At 40.8% G+C, this 21,815-nt stretch overlaps 1 protein-coding gene across 4 annotated transcripts in view; it reads right to left on the reverse strand.

Annotated features, from left to right (window-relative positions):
• The window catches only part of AFF4 (ALF transcription elongation factor 4), a 56,196-nt gene that overhangs the window by 11,202 nt on the left and 23,179 nt on the right, over positions 1-21,815 (reverse strand). For all 4 annotated transcript variants that reach the window (XM_035105381.2, XM_035105383.2, XM_035105382.2 and 1 more), the window contains 11 exons: positions 20,539-20,583; positions 18,939-19,025; positions 17,067-17,103; positions 15,026-15,074; positions 13,031-13,051; positions 12,099-12,153; positions 11,483-11,520; positions 10,709-10,871; positions 8,336-9,259; positions 2,819-2,907; positions 1,861-2,095 (listed from right to left, as the gene is read on the reverse strand). In XM_035105381.2, coding sequence (XP_034961272.1) covers positions 1,861-2,095; positions 2,819-2,907; positions 8,336-9,259; positions 10,709-10,871; positions 11,483-11,520; positions 12,099-12,153; positions 13,031-13,051; positions 15,026-15,074; positions 17,067-17,103; positions 18,939-19,025; positions 20,539-20,583 — 1,743 coding nt within the window. The remainder of the gene's footprint in view (positions 1-1,860; positions 2,096-2,818; positions 2,908-8,335; positions 9,260-10,708; positions 10,872-11,482; positions 11,521-12,098; positions 12,154-13,030; positions 13,052-15,025; positions 15,075-17,066; positions 17,104-18,938; positions 19,026-20,538; positions 20,584-21,815) is intronic.

The following is a 21,815-nucleotide window of genomic DNA, read 5'->3' on the forward strand; positions in this document are numbered from 1 at the left end:
TGTAGAGAAAAACAGCGAGAGGCAGAGAAAGGTATGGAGCTGGGGTGTGAAAGCACGCAAATCGAAAGGTTACAAGCAATGATACAAAGAGAGAGAAACCTTGTGTGTGCACTTGAACTTGGGAGTCTGTGTGAAATCACGAGGAAAATGATAGTTAGAAGGTGTGAAAGGAAGGGAGGGAGTTTCATACAACACAAGTTTAACTGGCTTGTACTTCCTCCATGAGAGGGAACAAACAAAGGCAGGGGGATACAAAGGATCTCTAGTGTTAATTACGCCAATGGCAGCTGATAAACCAAGGAAACAGAGAAGCATGATAGCCAAGGTGCCCAATGACAGAAAAAAAGAAAACCCTCTAGCTTGAGACTCCTAAGGGTTCACCTGGAACCGGGTTCACAGGGAACATGGGGAGCAAGAAGCGTCACACTGCCCTTTTAACATCTGAAAGGAGTCTACAGTCTTCTTTTTATTCAACTTTAGTTTTTCTTTCAATCATCATCTGTATGTTAAATTGTTTACAAAACAGGTAAACCAAATTCTGCTTCAATAATGAAACTCGGCCAACTAGGCTAATGCATTAATAGAACACATCAATACTACCCTAGCAGGAGGATTATTAAAACCCAGCAGAACTATGAGGGGAAACTAATTACCCTAATTTTAAATTGGTCCAGACATGACTCAGTGTAGGCTTAAAAGAAGGGTGCCAAAAAATCTATTAAAAACCAACTCCTGCCACATACACAAGCTCTTTGGAATTTCCCCCATGAAGGCACTGTTTAGTCCAACTCTAGTTGGCTCAAAAAATCAAGACTTTTGGAGCTGCATTCCTTGGTAAAGTATTTAGCCACTTGTTTACTTTCTAAGATCCTCCCATTGTCCTAGTTTCTACAATGCTCCAGTTTTGCCTCAGGCATAAGCAAATTTACTTTCACTTGCTAGTTTATCTAGTACTGTGTTCCTATTATTAAAACACTGACCACTGATGAACAGAAAACCTCCAATTCAGAGTAACATTTGCAGTCTAGGAACTACCAGCAAGCAACATATCAACTCTGTTGTCTACTTAAAGGTGTGCTCATGTCCACAAAGGTTCCTCTAACACAGGGTGGTACAACTTTTCATATCACTTCAGCAAATAATCCACAGGCTACACACTGCCTCGTCACATGGGGTGGGGGAAGCAAGGCCAAAATCTGACACACACACACACCCGCCTCGCCCAACCAGCCCTTGTGCAGACTCTAGGACCCTGTCAGAGCCCTCACACCTTCTCCTTTGGAGGGGACATCAAATGTTGCCAGGGGAACCCCAAAAGGCATTGAGGGTCATATACACCCCCTGGGCCACGCATTGGACCACCCTGCTCCAACAGGTATCATATAAACCCCAAGCTGTCGTGTCTCAATTAGAGAACTCAAAAGCTGTGAAATTCTAGCCTTAGCCAGACAAAACAGTCAAATACTCCTACAATGTCTGAGTGGAAAACAAGCCCCACCCTCTGACGTCTAAAAGCATATAGCATGACTGTCTGCAAAGAGAAACCCGTTGTGCTTACAGCTGTACTAACAAAGGCATCCATGCAACCTGAAATTCTACTGGTTCCACATTACATGGATGCCTTTGCTGGTACAAGAGTACACAAAGGAAGGCTACCTCCTTGCAAATGTCTGTGATGTGGGCATGGACAAGAGGGCAGGCCAAGCTAGCATGTGTGATGTCAGGTCAGTCAATGCAGCCCTGCTCCCATTTTTTGTTCAACATGTAAGGGTTTCTTCTGAAGAGGGCTTGGTTTTACAAAAAGTGCAAACAAAAGATTATGGGCAAGGGAAAACTATGATGGAAGTATAATCTTTTTACCTTTGCTTCCTTGGTATTACTTGAGGCCTTCCCTTCAGTCTTCTTTTGTTTAGAAGAGCTACCTTTGCTGCTGCTACTCTCCTTGTTATTGTTACTGCTTGATTTCAAGGAAGACGACTGACTGACGGTTCTCTTCCGAGAGCCATGCTCTTGCTTGGAATCCTTCTGGGTGGCTGGGGTTGTGGCTGGAGACGGAAGATGATCCTTCTCCTTAACAGCACTCTGCTTTGATGATCTGCCCCACGGGGAAGGGGGGGGAAATAACCAATGCAAGTTATTGCCACCATGAACCTATGCAAACCCATTCCATGGTTCAAGTAACACTAGCAAAAATATCCCATGTAAGATTGAAGAAAATATGGCAGCTCTAAAAGTACATTAAACAGAAAAATCTTCCTCTAAATCAAGAATAGGAGCTTGTGACACCCCCGTCCCGGGATGTTGTTTGATGCAAATGGTTAGAGATTATGGGGATTGCAGTGCAACAATTTGGGACTGCTGCCCAAAGCATTCTCAAAATTCAAATATTCCCACTGCTTGAAAAAGGATGGTGACCCGATCTAAAAAGGTAGAGATGATGAGCTATAATCCAGAAAGGTGCCCACTTACAAAAAAAAATGGAGCTCTTATAAGCTGTCTCTTCAGAATGGACAAACTGCAATTTAAACTACCAAATGTTAAACGTGTGGTGGGGCATTTGACATGGCAGCTTTTTTATAAGAAATACTTGCTAAAAGCAGATATACATTTACCCCCAATTTTACCTTTGAACAAGTGCTGTGTCAACCCAAAATTGAGATTTCTTTTAAAGAAAGCAATCTGACAATTCTGCAGGGGCAACTGATCAAACAAAAACTGGAACTTTGTGTGCAAATGGACCACTTTTAAAACTGTGTGCTCTGAGCAAACCTTCTGCTTCATGCATTTCAGATCTTACATAGTGTAGACAGGCACTCACTCTCTGTTACTGGAAGTTTTGTGTGCTGAAGGAGCCTTTTCTTCTAGTTTAGTTTTCTTGCTTTCAACGCCTCGGCTTTCTTCTGCATTCTAAAATGAAACAACCACAAAGTTTGATGATCTCACATTAAATAAGTGCAGCTATGTTTCACAGACCACCACAATGATTTAACAAGCCACTTACAGGATAAAGATAATAATACAGCGACTAATAAAAACATTCCCTGCAGGAACTGTACAAGATAGTGTCAATAAATCCTACTGACAAAATGAACATAAGGCTGAAGAATTGTAGCTGTCATACTGCTGCAATACAAGGAGAACTAAGTGTGGCTTTAATAGCTTCATGCATGCAAAAATGTGACAGCTCAGTTTACTCCCACTATAGACTGTCAAAACAGCAACTGGTCTTGTCATGCTGACACGAGAGTCTCTATACTGGATCTCACCAGCGAAAATGTAATCCTATTTACTATGCTAAGAAATGTGCAATTTAAAGCCTTACTTTAATATTTAGCAAAATACACACTTACTATTTGTAAACTGCTCCTTGCAAATGCACATGTTAAGCCTAAATTACTTTTTAAGCGTGTTCATTAATGTGGTAAAAATATAAATGAAATAACATAAATGTACTAGGTACTGTGGCCCCGCTCACTCCGCTTACCAAGCCCCTGCCATCCTCATTAAGACCCTAGAGCAGGGGTCCCCAGACTTACCGGCATTTGGGCCGGTTCCCACCGCGCCAATCGCGCGGCGGGCCGGAGGACGGGGGAGTGCGCGCCCGTGCGCATGCGCACGGGCGCTTACTGGAGCGGCGGCGCCCTTCCAGGGTGGAAAAGCGCCAAAAATCCGTTGTGCGCATGCATATGGGCCTCCCCCAACCCGGAAGTGCACCAGAAATGACCTCTTCCGGGTCGGGAGAGGCCCATACGCATGCGCACAAAGGATTTTCGGCGCTTTTTTCCCGACCCGGAAGAGCGCTGCCGCGCTGCGCGCCATAAGAGCGGGCGGCGGGCGTCGTCGCGGGCAGGATTGGCAGGCCAATTGGGCCGCATCCGGCCCCCGGGCCGTAGTCTGGGGACCCCTGCCCTAGAGCTTCCCCTTCTCCTCATATTTTGCAGAACCTTTCATTCCCTTGCTTCCACATTTAACCCCATGCCTATGCTTCCTATTACCTCCTTTTTGCCACCCCATTTTCACATTCACACCTTTTTTCCCTTTTACTCTTCCCACTTTTTCAGCTCTCTCTTGAACACAGATCACTCATTTTCCATGCCTTGTCCCTTGGTGCTCCCTTGGTGCACACATCCCATAATGATACATGCTACTGTATCTTTTAGATTAACAGAATCATAACGAACAAGCCTGTCAGCTTGTTTAGTGAGGGAAAGTTAAATTCAGTTGACGGATGTTGTCCAAATATGGGTGTATCTTCCAAATTACTACATTGAATGTGGAACTTCAATAAGGCAACATGCGGTACCAAGAGTGAAATGCTTTGTGGGAAGGTACTGTGGAATACTTGAGGGATCCATATCACATGAGGCAGCTAAGGAATGGAAGAGGAAGAAGGTTAAAGCAGCCATTCCTCTCCCCCCCCCCAATTGCTTCCATCTTCTCGCTGTACTCAAACAAGGGCAGAAATTTAAAGTAAAGCAGGAATATAGGGGCACTGAAATGAAGTTTTAAACAACATCAGAGGTTTAAATAAATCAGGAAGAAGGGCATGCTGAGGTGTTTTTTTTATTATTTTTTAAAAAAACCTAATAGTTTTAACATGAAGAAATAGCAGGTAAGGAAAATAGAAAAGAAAACATCAAAAAGCTAATGCAACAGAACCTTTCCCAGTTTCATTTTCATTGTACAGTACTAAAAACATTTTAAACTGCCACTTTCACATCTCAGTGTTACTCCCTGTTCACTCTACTCAAACCTCTGCCACTGGTTAAAATCACCACCCCACCCCCCTCAGTTTGGTTCCATCTCTGCTTTACTCAAACCTCTGCTGTTGTTTAAAGCCTCCATTTTCCTGTGTGTCCATCTTCTACTTTCTTTTTTGCTCCTTTCCTCTATCCTGATTTCATGCAAATCGAGGATAGTGATTTCATGCAAATCCTTCCATGGGAGTTATTATTTGACTTCATGCAAATAAAGGGTTGCGATGCAGCACTACAAGTCTTCCAATATTATATATTTCAAATTTGGCATGCAAAACTGGAAAACAAGCCAGAATATGCACGAGCTGGTTTAAAGTTGGCTTTTGAATCCTGTTTATTTGGATGCTATTAACCATAGCTCTCAGTTCACACATAATAATTGAAAACTATGATTAACTGCTTGTCTGGGGGAAGAAGTCAAGAGACAACAAAAGAGAGAAATTGCCAATGCACCAAGCTCATACATGTCCTGACATATTAACCCAGGATTTGGTCATGCAAACACAGCCACTATAAGAGGGATGTGCCTGCTAATTTGCTATCTGACCTAACTTGCCCCACTGGCTCTTAATTGATTTAAATTACTCTTAAGATCTCTGCTGTTTGCTGTTCATGAAACTTGGAGGTGGGTGGAACCTCTGGCAATTCCCAGTCACCTCCGAGCATGGGCAATGAAAGCCGAGTACTCCTGAAGGCAAAGGGAATGCTAGCCAAGAATTGGTTCAATGAGAGTTGAGGGCTCTGGAAACACTGGCAAAGACAGAATACAGGGAGACAGGAGAAAGAAGAATTGCTGGGAACACTGCAGCATGTGTGTTCTCTTTTGTAACCACCACCACCACTACCACCATGAAAAAGTGGAAGGTATCTGGTGGGCCAGTAAAAAAAGTCTTAGTGGGCTGGTTACAGGACATTAGTTCTAGTCCACCACCCCCATTTTAAAAATTACTGTTGTCTGAATTACTGTTGTTTGCAACAAATTCTTAAGGTGTACAGCTATAAGGAAGATAGCCACATCATAAAGTATTGGGAGATAGTGGCGATCCCTTCTGGGCTGAGCTTGATGATTTCAACATCTTTCTCTATCTTGCTGTTTCTGGCCTGCAAGATGCTTAGTCTCATGGAGTCTTAGAAGACTACGAAGAATCTTTTGTAGTGAGGAACAGTTGTAAGTTAGGAAGTGTTTGAACTGGAATGCAGCAATTTTCTCCTGCCTCCATTGTTTATACCTTGGCTTATTGCCCTGACATATGATGTGTCTATTGACGTCATTGTGTGATAAAACATGGCTTTTAAAAATAAATACATATACTAACATTGCTGTTAGACTGGGCTTCACAAATGACTAACAGAATTGAGAATTTTTGAGACATGCCTTAAACACTCTATAAAAATCTTATTAATCCTAATAACCCTTTAATGAAAGATTGTGCATATAGTTGCTGAGAGGATTTTGGCAATAGCTGTGACACAACTGACCCAGCTTAAATTTAGAGTGGCCCCACCAACACAGTCACAATAACAACTAGAATTATTTAATGAAGCTTTTTACACAAGAAAAATGGGGGGGGGGTTTTCACATTTAGAATTCATATATATGGGAAGTGGAGTGTGAACACTTTGTGCACTCATTCAGATAACATTTTGCCCCACTTTTAAAATTAAAGGCAAAAGAACTAAGTGTATTTAAATTGTTGGAAGACAGTCAGAACAAACAATTGGCAATAGTCAGTGTTCAATATTCCCCAGGTGTGTGGGTCCAATTATGCCTACAAGGATATTCCTGGGCACCAGGTTGGCGTCCACAGTTTAAAAACATCTGCCTTAGTTCACATTTAATATCATTTCCATTTCTACTGTGTGTGTTTCTCCTTCTTGCATACTGGGACAAGTGAATTGTTGTAAGGACAGGCTACAGTCAAGCAATGCAGTTGAGATCATAGAATCATAGCATTGAAAGGGGACCCTAGAGTCATCCCGTCCAACCCCCTGGCGAATAGGCATTCTGTTGCGGTGACAGCAAGCTAGGTTTAAGATGCCATTTGGTGCCTAGCTTATACATCTGAGCTTCTTACACTGACTATAGCCATCACTGTGGTCATTCACTTATTTGACGGGACTTCCCATTCCTCCTGCAGCCTTCCCCAAAGTCCCTCCCAATTTGCTCCAAAGGATCACCCAACCCCCTGGAGAAGATTTTGGAGGCATGCAGAAGATGTAGGGAAAGAGAATCTGGAATCTGCCAACAGTGCCTGCTCTGCTGTTGGACAGATGCCACTGGATTTCACCCAAGCCTCTCAATCTTTACTGAGCTGTTTTTTTCCTTCCCAACTTTTAAGACACTTTGAGTCCTCGAACTATAGCTAGCTTAGCTGTGGATCAACTATCAAGAGGGAATGGTTGAAATGCATGCCATTAATTCCAAACAGATGGCCATGTATTTGTTCCAAATTCAGCATAGTTTTTAACATATATAACTTTATTAAGCCACCACCAACTCATTGGTTGTGTAGCTGCTTTACTATAGCCACTGCACACTGACAACGTCTTATCTTGGGTCTGAAAAACATTCACAAAAGAAGAATCACCAAAGAAATTTTCAACCCAAGCCTACAAGTGTGATTAAGGCTCCCTTGCGTAACTTTCAGGCAGACATTTTTATCCATGTAAACAGGGCATCTACTGGCATGATGCCATAAAGTTGCAAAACTCTATAATGCAAGAAATGGATAAGATCACACAAGCCCATTTTCTTACCAACACAGGACTATATGTAACAATTAAATCCTCTAAGCATGTATCTATAAACAATGTATGGGGTGTAGTTTTCCATATTTCACTACCTTTTAAACCGATTAACTTCCCGTTTAGCACATAGATTATTGGCTAATGGATATCTTGCTACATTCACATTAAAGATCAAGCAAATATCAACATACATTTTAGTCAGACTACTTACTGGCTGAAGTACTACTGGCAACATTTATAACCAACCACAGAAATTTGAGGTGAACTTAAATGCAAAAATCACATTGCAATGGCCCAGTTTGCATACTATAGTAAACAATATTTAGTGGTTTGGATCATTTGCTCAGTATTACATCCAAACAAGGAGATCATAGTAAATCAAGAACAAATCTTGGCTTCACATGATGAAGCACTAAGCCAAGGACTATGGTTTGTAGCTCCCACTAAAAAGAACAAAGCAGAAGCCATCTGCATGCTCATGGAAAACTTTTAATTATGGTTTAACAACAGGGAAAGCCAGATATTGCTGGACTGCAGATCCAAACAATCATGACTACTGGCAATGTTGGTTGGGGTATGAGTTACACCTATTGCTAGTTTACAGCAATATGCAAATATTGCAACTGAATTATAATGTTTTCTTATTCTTTTGCTTAATTTTTTTATTTCCTTCATAGAACTGACCTTAAAACTAAAATTAAAAATGCTAAATCAGTTCATTACATTTTTCTACACATCTTTGATTGCACAGAGGACACTAGGTTTTGAAAGACTACTCCCTTAACCCTCCATTTGGATGATGACACTAAAACAACATACTGAAAACTGACCTGACATAACTTATGCTTCCGCTTGCCCTTGGTGGAACCTTTGTCGGAGGATGTTTTCTGGGGCTCTCTTGAATGCTTCTCAGACACATTCTTCCTCTCAACTTTTGATGGGTCTGTGTCTTTGAAAGGCTTCCCTGGTATTCTGGTTAAGAGGCTCAAGTCAATCTTCACAATAAGGGGATACCTTTCATCAGGATCACTGAGTGGTGAAAGGAGTTCCTTCTCTTCCATAGGAGAGAACATTCGTTGCCGTAAAAAGCTGTCATCCTCCTCCATGGAGGGTTTAACAGGAGTCCTATTGCTCTCAGAATATTTGGGGGTTTGTGATGAAGGAGGCAAGCTTTCATTCTCATCAGAATCAGAGGATGAGGTATCTGTTTCTATGAATTCCTTGGATTTCTGGGAGGACTTGTTTGCAACCTTGCACTTCTTTTTCTCGGTTGTAGGCCGAGGGGAAGATTTGGGCTCCTTCTTTATGTTGGGCTTTCTAGAGCCTTTTGTGGCTGCCTTGTGTCTGTTAGAGGGTATATTTGTTGTCATGTCCACTGGAGTTTCACTTTCTATTTTCAGTCCCCCTCTGGGCTCTTCCACAGATGGTTTGTCAGTCTTTTTGGGCTGTTTTTTACCTACAGTCCTCCTTTGGGTCATGCTGTCACTCTGAGCAGGTGACTTTTGTCTACCCCGATTGCTCTCTGATCCTTTCTGGCTGGTTTTTGAATCCCTCCCAGGAGTGGAAGAAATTGATTCTTTAGATCCACTCTGATCTGCATATCCACTCCCTGTGCTCTGATCTCTGCCCTCATTTTTGTAGCCTTGTGTTGATGGGATGTTACTGTCCACAGAAGAAGCTGGTGATACTTTATGTGGATTCACCTTGTTCAGCCAGTTGTCCAGCTGCCACTTGTTTGTTGGAGGTGGTTCTGGCTAAAGAATGAAAAACAGGGAATCTTAAAAGTCAATACCTACATTCCCTCCATTTCCAACTGGCTAACAAGCTGCACAAAAGAATAAATAGGAAACATTTTATTATAAGCTTGCAAATTTGGAACGTGGGCCATCCATTATGCAGTTTACTCCTCTGCTACTACAGAATAATGAAGAAACTGCTGGTTTTGAAGTACCGTATTTTTTCGTGTTTTGGTCGAGGTTTTTTGACTCAAAAATCACGTAAAAAAGCTGGGGACATCCAGATGGCTAGAGGAAGCACAAATTCCCCCAATGCCGCTGCATGTGGGAAACGATCTAGGGAGTGTTTCCTGCCCACAGCTGCGTGGGGGGGAAAGGCTCAACAGCTTTGGGCCATCTCCCCTCATATTCTTAAAATGGGGAGGTCCCTTATACAAGGGGGCATCTTATGGACGGAAAAGTCCATAAGCCTAGCCATGTCACAACAGGACAGGGGACTGCCACAAGGTGCTAGGTTTTCTTCATCAGTTGAGTGGGGGCAGCTTGCCACTTATCTACTCATCTGGGATCAACTGCTCCCCTGCTCAGGGCAGCAGATTACTGTCAAACTGCATGGCTGACTTAGTTAACTGTAAAACAAACAAGTAGGCCCTGCAGCAAAATGTTAAAAAGGATATCCCACCCCCGGGTACCACATTAGCAGGAGCCTTAAATAGGAATACTATGAAGGCCCCAGCCAGCACAGAGCAGAAGCCATGTTCTGGCTGGCTGACAGTTTTATTGTTCTATAGGTGGTAGTGGTGCCTAGAGAGTGGGAAAGGTGGAATTCATATTTTCATCTCCTTCTGCCTGAAACAACCCTGCATAGTTCATTGAAGGGAATTTTTTAACCTCATGGCACACATGCTCCCCAACACTAATCCCCCTCTCCAATATAGTCTTAAGCTGCTAGGCATGAGCCCTTTGCCTTACATTTCTCTCCAAACCGCCAATGTAATATTCCATGTCTTGAATGCAGACTAAATGATTCACAGACAACCTAACCTCTGGTCCCCTTGGCCCCTTTTTGTCCCATTCCCAAGGACAGAAGCAAGAAACAGCTCACAGAAAACAATGGAGATTTGCTTCGTTGTGACGGGCCAACAAGGTGGAACAGGAGTTCAGTGTGAATTCAGAGGATCTCCCTATAGACAACGCACTCAGCATTCCACAAGTCCCAGAAACTTAGAGGCCATGCTGGATTGTGTTTCTATGTATACTTCTGAACACATAGGAAGTCCTGTTCCACCTTAATTATTGGATATGATTACTTCTAAAATGAAAGAAGATCAATGAACATTAATAAGCTGGGTATAAACAGTGCATAGTCTCTAACATTCATATTCCCCCTTTTGTCATATTATTGTTTTGCTATAAACACATATGGGAAATAAGAAGACCAGATGCAAGGGAGGAAAAAAATCGTACCTCAGGTGACGCACTCTGGGATGGCTCATTTGCCTCACTGTCACTTGAACTACTTTCACTTTCAGAGTCTGAACCAGAACTGCTTTCAGATCCGCTATGGCTGCTTGAGTCATCCCTAGAATTATCAGCTCCTTCACTTGTATGCTGGGAAGGTTCAGAATTACTGGGGGGGAAAGGTAGAACAAAAATCAAATGAAGCTATAGGATTTTATCCATAGTTACTTTCAAACTATGGATAAAATAGTTTACGCATAAGACTATTAACAAATGGGTTGGGTTTTTGGAAGACGCCTGTGCGTGATTTTGTTTTATGTGTGCACTGACAACTGGGAAACACTGGGCTACGAGCGCTCCAGTTGGAGAACAGCCTTTACCAAAGGTGCCATGGGCTTTGAAGAAACTCAATCTCAGGACGCAAGGGAGAAACGTGCTAAGAGGAAGGCACGCTTGGCAAATCCACACCTGGAAACCAATGTCCCCACTGTGGAAGGACGTGTGGATCCAGAATTGGCCTCCACAGTCACTTACGGACCCATAAAATCGTGTTTATGGAAGACAATCTTACTCGGCTACAAGTGATCGCCAAAGAAGAAAGATTAAGAAATATTTTAATGTTTTACCCAACCATTTGAAGAGCCCTGGCAATTAAATTGAAGATGAAATCCTAACTGGCTCTTACTTTAAACAGACGTCTTAATTCCCCACAGTTAAATTGTTACACCAATACCAGTTCAACATAGTTTTATAATGCCAGGTGTATCAACCAATATTTACCTTCCAGGTGTACCTCTTGGCACAGTCTTATCAGAATCCTATAATTGAAAAAAAAAGATCCCAACTAGAATTAGTGTCCTTGTAACAGGTATAACACACTCAGCAAGGGTACTGGAATAACATATTTTACTGTCTTTCACTGACATGAACATTATCCATCTATAAGAATGAAAACTAGGAAAAATATTGCATAATTGGCCAAAGTTTACAAGCAAGCTATGGACAAACATAATATGAGATCCATCAGCCATCCTAGCAGGGTTATACTATTTCAAATGTTGTTTCACAGGTTTTGAATCTCACTTGGTATGATCATTTGCAAGTATTTTTCTCCCTTTCACTTGCAAAGCAGTCCAGCTAGCCCTTCCTACACTCTCAATACTGAGAGCCAGCATGATGTAGTTGTTAAGAGAATTGGACTAGGAATTGGGTGCCCAGGGTTGAAATTCCCACACTATTTTAAAACAGTGTATTAGTTGCTTGTTTATATCCATTTTTAGTTTTTGCCTTTTTAAATGTTGTGCTTTGCATTACTTTATTTTGATGGTGCTATCAGATCCCCCGTGTAGCTTGGTAGAAAGGCAGGACAGAAATTAAAAAAAAACACAATAATAACCTGCTCGCCATCACTGTCTTCACTGCTGCTGATTTTCAAGTCATTTATAAGAACGCTAGGAACAAACAGAAAAAGGAATAGTTTTGGAGTGTTTTTACCAAATAATACTGTACTAGCATAACAATTTAACCTAATCTGTGATTATTGCCATTAATTTTCCTCCCTTTACATAATGGATTGACGCTCCATTGAAGAAGCATACTGAAAATCCTGTAGTGCTTACACCATTACAAGGGCAACAGAGGAAATTAATACACTTAACATCCTTGTGGTGGGTGACAAAATGATAGGCTCCAAAGAGCTGTTATATTAAGTAGCATAGTTGTCCTGATGGAACAAGGAAAACACACAAGACATTGAATCACTGTAGGAACACTGAATGGGGCACCATGCAAGTCACATATAGGCAGAGAAGGAGGAACACACTGTGGGCCTGAATTAAGCAGAATCCTACCCCAATTAACAAGGTTAGGGAACTCATAGGCACCAGTGCAGTGCTGCTGTTGCTGCTGCTACTACCACCACTACACATTAATACCAGACTGGAAATGGAGTCATCAAGTGCAAAGGCCAGTACATCACAGGCAAAATGTACTTTGAAAAAACCTAAGACTGAACTTTTAAGAGTATAGACTGTGCATGACCACACAACACCAAAAAGTTAGTTGACAGGGAAATGAAATACAGAGTAGGCTTCATAAATTCTGGCATAAACTAATGGTAAGTCATTTTTAGTTTTACCATTTGCTTAAGAATCACTGCTATATTTTAAAAACATAATTCAAGGATATTAACTTGAATTCTTTCATGCTTTACTATGAATTCTCCAAGCGCTCGGATGTGAATTAACATTCTGCATACCGTATAACTAAATACAAATAAAATTCTGGCATTAGCAAGAATTTAAAAGCATCAGTAACATAGCATCTTACTTTGTCTGGTTTGATTCACACCTGGGGGAAAACAGAAATACGGTTAAAATTATTCAACCTTCTGGGTAGTTCTGCAGTAAAATAAAAGTTGCTTGGCAATGTTAGCTTGCTATATCTAGTTTAGGACTATTCATGCAGCAGAATGATGTTCATCAAGGCAATGGTTCCCAAAGTGGACAGTAAAGGTAAAGGGACCCGTGACCATTAGGTCCAGTCGTGACCGACTCTGGGGTTGAAGCGCTCATCTCGCTTTACTGGCCGAGGCAGCCGGCGTACAGCTTCCAGGTCATGTGGCCAGCATGACAAAGCCGCTTCTGGCGAACCAGAACAGTGCACGGAAATGCCATTTACCTTCCCACTGTAGCGGTACCTATTTATCTACTTGCACTTTGACGTGCTTTCAAATTGCTAGGTTGGCAGGAGCTGGGACCAAGCAACAGGAGCTCACCCCGTTGCGGGGATTCGAACCACCGACCTTCTGATCGGCAAGCCCTAGGCTCTGTGGTTTAACCGACAGCGCCACCCGCGTCCTGCTAAAGTGGACAGTACTTCCCCCTAAAGGGCAGTTGGATTACCAAGGGGGCACTAAGAGACAGTTGGGCACTCCAGGTGAGTCTCTCCAAAAGTGCTGGTTGCTTATTATTCAATGAAATGAATTTGCAGTTGCAAGGAAATGAGGTCAGTTTTATTAAGGCCAAATATGCCATCTCTGTTTTTATTTCAAATACAGGATTTTTCTAGATTGTAAGCTCCTTGAGCAAGGACTTGCCCTCTTATTCCCTGCATAGTACTGGGTACATGGATAGTATTACCAACAAAAACTAATTATTAGACATTATTTCCCAAGTTAAGTTGTTGGATAAATTCAGGGGAGGGAGGTGTGTTAACTCTCAATACTTCTGAAGATCAGTTAGGGGGTCTGCCATTCTGCTCAGAATGCTTTTCATCACCTTCTGAGCAAACATGACAATAGAGGTCCCAGCTTAGAACTAGAAAGGAGCTGGGGTTCATCCTCAAGCTTAGAAGCACAAGACAAAAATTGATGTGATCTTTCAGAAGACGACTAGGGCTATCCTTTTGGTGATGGGATACCAAAGTCCTTAGTATATCTCAACAACCCAGTGCTCAATCAATTCTATGCTCTCCCTTAGCTTCAGGTTTGGAGCAAAATTGGGGAGAGACTGACTGCACAATTGTTCTGGGCTGCCAAGGTAATCTAACTGTTTTCGAATCCCAGTGCAATTGTTGGAATACTCAATATGCAATCTGTGCTCTGCCTCCACAGCTCGAGGCAGTAATGCTACTGAATACCAGTTGCTGGATACCATAGGAGGAAGAGTGCTCTTGTGCTCAGATCCTGCTTGTTTCCCACAGACTTCTGGTTAGCCACTGTGAGAAAAGGATGCTGGATTAGATGAGCCATTGGCCTGGTCCAGCAGGCTATCCTTATGGGAACAAACTCAAATGGGCTATTCTCCAGCTCCAAAACTGAAGCTGGATTGGAGGGGATTGTCTTTGACATTGAACAAAGCAATGTCATGAACAAAGGACAGATGGGGAGGGCCTGGGGATCGCAAAGTTAGGCTTTGCTACTCAAGCTAAGCAAAAATTGTGTAGCCTTGACCATAATAGTCCCCCTTCCTCAAGTGTAAACCACGTTCTTTTATGGCTGTGAAGTACTGAGAATTAAGTGCACCTGGGTATATAAAGTTCAAGTGAAAGTGAAAGTCCTTGTGCAGTAAATAATCAAGAAGCACGACTCACTGATTTCATGTTGAATTATGGTACTAACCTGATTAAGGAATCCCATTTACTCATAAGCATATATTGAAAGTGAGCATATTAAAAGTAAAGAAATGTATGATGCAACTATATAGATTTTCTGTCTGTAGCAGTTCCATCTCTATGAATCAATATGGCCATTTCTATCATACATATATACATTTTCAGAATATTACTGTAAATATTGCAAAGAAAATTATAGGACATACTTACGATTTAGACTGGTGGACATTAGATGTTTTTGATGAAGGATTGTATCTTTCTGGAGGTGAGAAAGATAAAATAATTGCTGAACACTAAGTTATAAAAACATTTATGTCACCCAAATGATATATATGGAGGCAAGCATGACTCAGATGCGGACTGCAAGACTGGGCTAACCCACTGTATTCAGTAGCCCTTTCTTTTCTGACTTACATGCTAAACTTACTACTCTAGCTATATTTTTACCTGATTTCTTAAAATAAAAATAAAAAGGAGAGTGAAAGACTAACAGTAAATCAACTACTTCATTCACAGACTAGGAAGTGATTCAGTAGTTTGACTTGTTAGTTTTACAAACTTAAACGAGTGCTTCTCTTAACATAAAGTACTGGTAGATATTGTTTCAGACAAAAATGTGCTGTTTATTATTTCACACAGCTACTTAATGATTTGGCTAGTAATGCTGTTATCTTAGCAAGAGTTTCATCATCAACCCTGCTTGCAGAAGGTGAGTAATGAACCTTTTGTTCTCAAAGGCAAAAGTAATAAGCAACGTTTCAAAATACCTCATCCTATCATGTTTCCTAAAGTTAAAATATCACATGCTTCAGACCTAGTAACTATTATCACAAGTCTAATAATGTCTTTTCAGAAGTAAATCCTATTTTAATCAATGGGGTTTACTTCTAGGGAAACAGGGTTAGGACTGCAGCCTAATGTAACTGTTTTGAGCTTCTTTGCTATCTCAATGAGAAATGTTTACACTTTGGGGATGCTGAGTCATGCAATGGTTTGAAGAAATTGGACAATGTTAGCAATTCATTGGTCAATCCAGCAACTGTGTTGCCACCAGAAGAAGGCCGATCATTTTCGGGAATCTCTTAAGTACATGGAAGCAACTGACAACAGGCCATATAAACAGAGTGGTGCTTTTTGAGAGGGAGGGGAAACAGATGCACTTGTTATGGATCAGGAAACAATGCACACATTTGTTGGAGGTCCTGATGTAAAATACAAATAGTAGGTTGGGGCCCGGTGACCTTTTCAAGTTTACTTTTCCAGTAAAATTCTTCTAATAAAAGAAGAGCAGCAAGAGAGGCAAGACTTTAAACTGGTGCTGGCATAAAGGCCAGTTAATCTTAGAAATAACCAATTTGTCTGATTTAGACATCATTCACATGTAACAAAGCAACAATTATCTCATACTATAGAACCCTGTGAAGAAGAAGGGGAAGTAGTTTGTAAGCTTACAGACATGTGCCCAAATGCCAAAGTAATGGTTTGACAATCAGCTCTGTGCCATCTAAATGGAGTCACAGTATATCAATAACTACTTATGCTTTTACTACTTAATTAATTAGTTATCCTAGTTACAGAAGACATTAAGTCAGATGTTGTGAATTACATGGTGCAGTCCCGTTTTATTCACAGTGACTGCATTCCTAGTCATAATTATTATTTTGAAGAAAGCCAGTTCTTAAAAAGAACAGCCTTTGTTTAAAGAATGGAAGCACTCCAAGGGCAGAGAATAATAGAAATTGGCACAGTCTCACACAAGCTACTGAGACAGGCAAGGACTGCTCTGAGTTATGTCCCAATAAGGGAAACACAAGTAAGCTAGAAGTGAAGCTGTTCTGTTGCTTATCCTTCTCACCTAGAGATTACTTTAAGCTCATTCTCCAGGGTGCCTTAACCAGCTGAACTTCCTTAATTCTCACAAACAGGAGTTATGAAAGCATTCAGAATGTAACGGCAAAGATTTCTCAAAATGTGCTACAACTTTCAAAGGGAACAAAAATAACAAGCAGTAATTCTCAAATCATACCTTCCTAGTACAGTAAGCACACACACAAAAAATAGATAAAATTAGAATACATTAACATTCTGATTCAGGTCTTTTATTGGGCCAGGCATCCTAGCCACAAGACCAGAAAAACTATCAATAGAACTTTTCTTCAAGAAAAGCATCTAAAAGAGAATTTTATTGTAAATTCTTTTTTTAAAAAACACAGAGAAATTCAGTACATAAATAATATAAACACACACTTACTTTGTTCTCCAGTGCCAAAATTAGATTGCTGAGCTTCCTGTAAAAATACAAAAAGGTTACTTATCTGTTTAACAGAGACTGCTAAAAGAGGAAGTGCTTTAGTTGTGCTTGATTATTTAAATTTTAGAAAAAACTACAACGATTCCTTTGAAGTGTTATCCAAGCCTATCTGAATCTTCCCCAGACTTTAGAGTCAAGAGAATCCTAAAAGCTGATGCCTTCTTTCCTATGGTTTAAGGCACTGATCACATGGTAAAGTTTCTCATCCTTTTTTTAAATGAACACACACAGTGCTGTCCCCAAACATGTTCTTAAGTGCAACCCACTGAATATGAATAAATATGAATATGAATCAGATTTAAAGTGATGATAGTTGACTAAATAGTCAACTAAATAGTCTCTCTACAAAAGTTTCCGTGCCTGGAGGTGATTCATATTTGTCATAATGATGTAGGTACTACATACTGTGTTTGTGCTTGATTACATGGAACCAATGAACCTAGGACTTTCCTTTTCAAGAACAGTAGAAAGAATATAATGACAAAACTAAGGTATTGCCACTGCTAACCATCTAAGATGACTTTGAGAAATTCACTACTGCCAGTGCTTCATGGAGTTATATGAAAAATTGAAGTTGAATAACAGAGTCTATTAAGGACTAACAAACGCTAGGTTTATGAAAGTACAGTGGTGCCCCGACTTACAAATTTAATCTGTTCCAAAGACACCTTCATAGGTCTAAAAATCCGTAAGTCGAAAAGCGCCATTGGAAACGCGATTTCCCATAGGAATGCATAGGAAACGGAAAAATTCTTAAGTCGAAAAATCCCTATCTAAAACCGCCGCGGTTTCCTTTCGGATGTCGAGACATTCGTAAGTGCGCGGCCATTACCCCCATTCGTAAGTCGAAAAATTCAGTTGTCGAGTCGTTTGTAAGTCGAGGTACAATTGTAACATATTTATGTAAGTAATAAACCTTTGCCCTAGGCACCATTAGAAACCATGGGCCAAGAACAATACAATTGTATCATGTTTGACTCCTCAGGATACGTTAAAACATAGTACTGAAAAAATACATGCTATAATCTCTTGATGTGTTGTCATAAAGTCTTTCAAGCAAAGGATATTAAGAGTTTTCCCACAACATGATCTCTTTTAACATGGAGAGATCACTCCACAAACTAATATATGAACTGAACAAAAATGAAAGCAAATAGCACAGCTATTTTTTTAAAAAAAATGCTACAAAACAGGAGCATTTTGAAGAAGTCCTGCCTTCTTTGAATAATTTTAAAGTCCATTTCTAGCCTCCAATATGCATATAGACAGCTACTGCGGTATTCGTGGGAGAAGAGTTTACCCAGGAAAAGGGTTTTCTTAAGCATCAATTCAGTCACCTGCTCAATACAAATTGCTGTTGATAAACCACACAAATCAACCCAGGATCACTATTGTTGAAGTGGCTGCACCAGATTTTAAGATGTCTAAAAGAACACAAAGTATTGTGTATGGAAACAGCATAGCTGGAGCTTTCTGACAGGAAGAGAATTTGAACAATTCATATGACCTAATGTTCTGAATGCATGAAATAACATGCCTGTTAAAAAGGGTATGTAAATTTGTTCTAGATGAAAGAACAGGACACAATTATAATAAGTTCAATATGAAAGGCAAACAGAGTTAAAGAAAAATAAAGCCAAAGCAGAAGTTTCAAGCAAACAATATAACATAAAGCCAATAAAAACAAAGAGCGAACAATGCTGTAATAATTATAATTAAATGATGAAAATCTTGATCCACAAAAGATAGCTTCCTTATTTTAGAATCAGCCAACTGCTGTGTGCAATCATGATCTTTCTGTTATCCACTGACCTTTGTTGGGAATGGAAACTTTGAAGGTTCAGTTTTGCAAGGTGTGTGAATAGCTGTCAATGGCGGTGGCCAAATATGGGTCATCTCCTGTTGGGAACACAAACCAAAGATTCCAGAAACCATTATACCTTTAACTTAATGCAAACCAAAAAGCACAACTTACAAGTGTTTTAAATTAACATAATGGGGAAAGATGCCAATTCATGTACAGTAGTGCCTCGCTTAACGAATGCCCTGCTTAACGAAATTTCCGCTTAATGAAAGGTTTTTTCTAGCGGAGGTTGCCTCGCTAGACAAATGCGTTTTACGAAAAATTCGTCTAGCGAATCGCGGTTTCCCATAGAAATGCATTGAAATTCAATTAATGCGTTCCTATGGGCAATTTTTTTAAAAAAAAATTCAATGCATTCCTATGGGATTCGCTAGACGAATTTTTCATTATAAGAAAAGACCCGTGGAACGAATTAAATTCGTCTAGCAAGGCACCACTGTAATAAGATTTACTCTTCTCCTGCCCCCTGCAGTCTTCTGTTTCCTACTGATTGACCGGAAGGTTCCCCAAAAGCTCCAAAGTGGATTTTGCAGGATGTAGGGGGCTGCACAAGGGGCTGCACAAGCCGAAGTATTTGCTTTACTACAATGCTATCACTGACCAATCCCAACAAAACATTGTGATCAGAGAATTTAAAAATAATTGTTAGCCTTGCGAACAGGGATAAATTCAACCAACTATGGGTGGAATCCAATGGATGTTGTTCTACTGACAAAAGGCATCCATCAGGAAAAAAGAGATGGAGACATTTTCAATAACCATTTCTTGCATTCTCCCTTGCTCCTATCTAACCATGACAGTCATCATTGTCGTCATCGCCCCTCCCCCCAAAAATGGGGGGCTTCAAAGGAGAGAATGAATTGTCTCCCTCACTGTCCTGCTGGTATATGTCATTCTTCAGAATAGTAACACCCATCGGATTATACCTCATTTGTATTAAGAATCTTAAATGAACCTGCTATATTTACCAAATAGCCTAAAAGCTTTAGGTTTATGAGAGAGAAATGGAAGGAGTAAGTGGAGAGGAAGTTACAACATAATCTTCTTTCAAGACTGACTGCGTTTAGTCTTTCAGAATTACGTCAATGTCATTTTTATGTAGGATACCACAAAAATTATTTGATTGACTAAGGAAACCTTCCAAGGAAAACAAAAGATCTATTTATTGGATCCATCAGTTTTATTGCTAATTTAATATACTGATATGTTTTTCTGCTAAGAATATTCAATCAAAAACTTTTTTGAGTAAATAACCTTTTTATTTAATTTCTGAAGGGAAAATACAATAACAAAACATATTGATTTGCATATACAGGAAAATATTCTTTAAAAATATATACAAAGACTTCAGAAAAATAAACTGAAAGTATTATTAAAAATAGAGAACAAACTGGTGGATACCAATGGTACACAGAAGAGGGGGAAAAGTGATAATAATTTTTTAATGAAATGTTAAGCAATATACTGGGGCAATTGATTTTGGATTTTTAAAAAATCAACACATTTAAGCAAGAAAATCTCAAAAGCCAGAATAAGAGAACAACTTACTTTGAGAATTTCATCCACACTGCTCATGTCACTGGATGCTGATGCCTACAAATGAATGATCAGAATTTAACTGGCATATTTGTACTTCAGTGTTACGGTATAAAACTTCTAGAAAATTCAATTATTCTAAAATTACTTAAGATGTGATTCAAATTCAGTATTAAGGTACAAAGAGCAGTTTTCATACTGCAGATGAAAATACCGTGTTTCCCCTTTTTTAAGACGTAGTCAGAAAGTAAGACATGGCAGGGTTTTTTTAGAAGTAGGAGAAATAAGACGTACCCTGAAAGTAAGCCATAGTGCCGCCATTGTCCCCATCGCCAGCAAAGCAGCTACCGGTAGAGGCGTGGGGGGGAGGGAGACGCCTCTTGCCGGAGTTCTGCCCCGCCTGCTCCTGACTCGCGGGGAGAACAAAAGGGAGAGGCGAGGAAAAAAAGACGCCACTTCCTGTTCCTGCCGGGAGCAGCAAACCAGCGAGAGGCGCGGGAGAAAAAGGCGCCTCTTGCCGGAGTTCTGCAGCCTGCTTCTAGCGTGCAGGGAGCCAGAGAGCGAGAGGTGGGGAAAAAAAAAGACTCCTCTTGCCCGAGCCCTGCCGCCACCGGGACTCAGAGGAAACTTGCCGACAAAGACGACTGAAGGAGCGAGAAGCACTGTCGCGTGCAAGGAGATAAATATAGGAGATAAAAACTGTAAGGAACCCCTGTTGAGAACTTGGCGCTTTTGAAGCTTCTCTCCTTCTTTCCCTCCTCCCGTTTTTTTAAGGTAGCATTGCCCCAAGGATCGCTTTGCTCCTGCTCCTCCTTGCCCAGCTGATTTGTGGCTGAAGGAGGGGTGATTCCTTAAAAATCTGCCGAGGAAACGATCCTTATGGAGGACAGGGAAGTTTTTTTCCCTCTCCCTCCTTGCGTTTATCAAGGCAGCTTTGCCTGAAGGCAGATTTCCTCCTGCTTATCCCTGCCCAGCCACTGGTGTTTGTGGCTGAAGGAGGGGTGATTCCTTAAAAATCTGCCGAGGAAACGATCCTTATGGAGGACAGGGAAGTTTTTTTCCCTCTCCCTCCTTGCGTTTATCAAGGCAGCTTTGCCTGAAGGCAGATTTCCTCCTGCTTATCCCTGCCCAGCCACTGGTGTTTGTGGCTGAAGGAGGGGTGATTCCTTAAAAATCTGCCGAGGAAACGATCCTTATGGAGGACAGAGAAGTTTTTTTCCCTCTCCCTCCTTGCGTTTATCAAGGCAGCTTTGCCTGAAGGCAGATTTCCTCCTGCTTATCCCTGCCCA

This window comes from Zootoca vivipara, chromosome 2 (assembly GCF_963506605.1).
Source record: "Zootoca vivipara chromosome 2, rZooViv1.1, whole genome shotgun sequence".
In the NCBI taxonomy this organism is placed as follows: domain Eukaryota; kingdom Metazoa; phylum Chordata; class Lepidosauria; order Squamata; family Lacertidae; genus Zootoca; species Zootoca vivipara.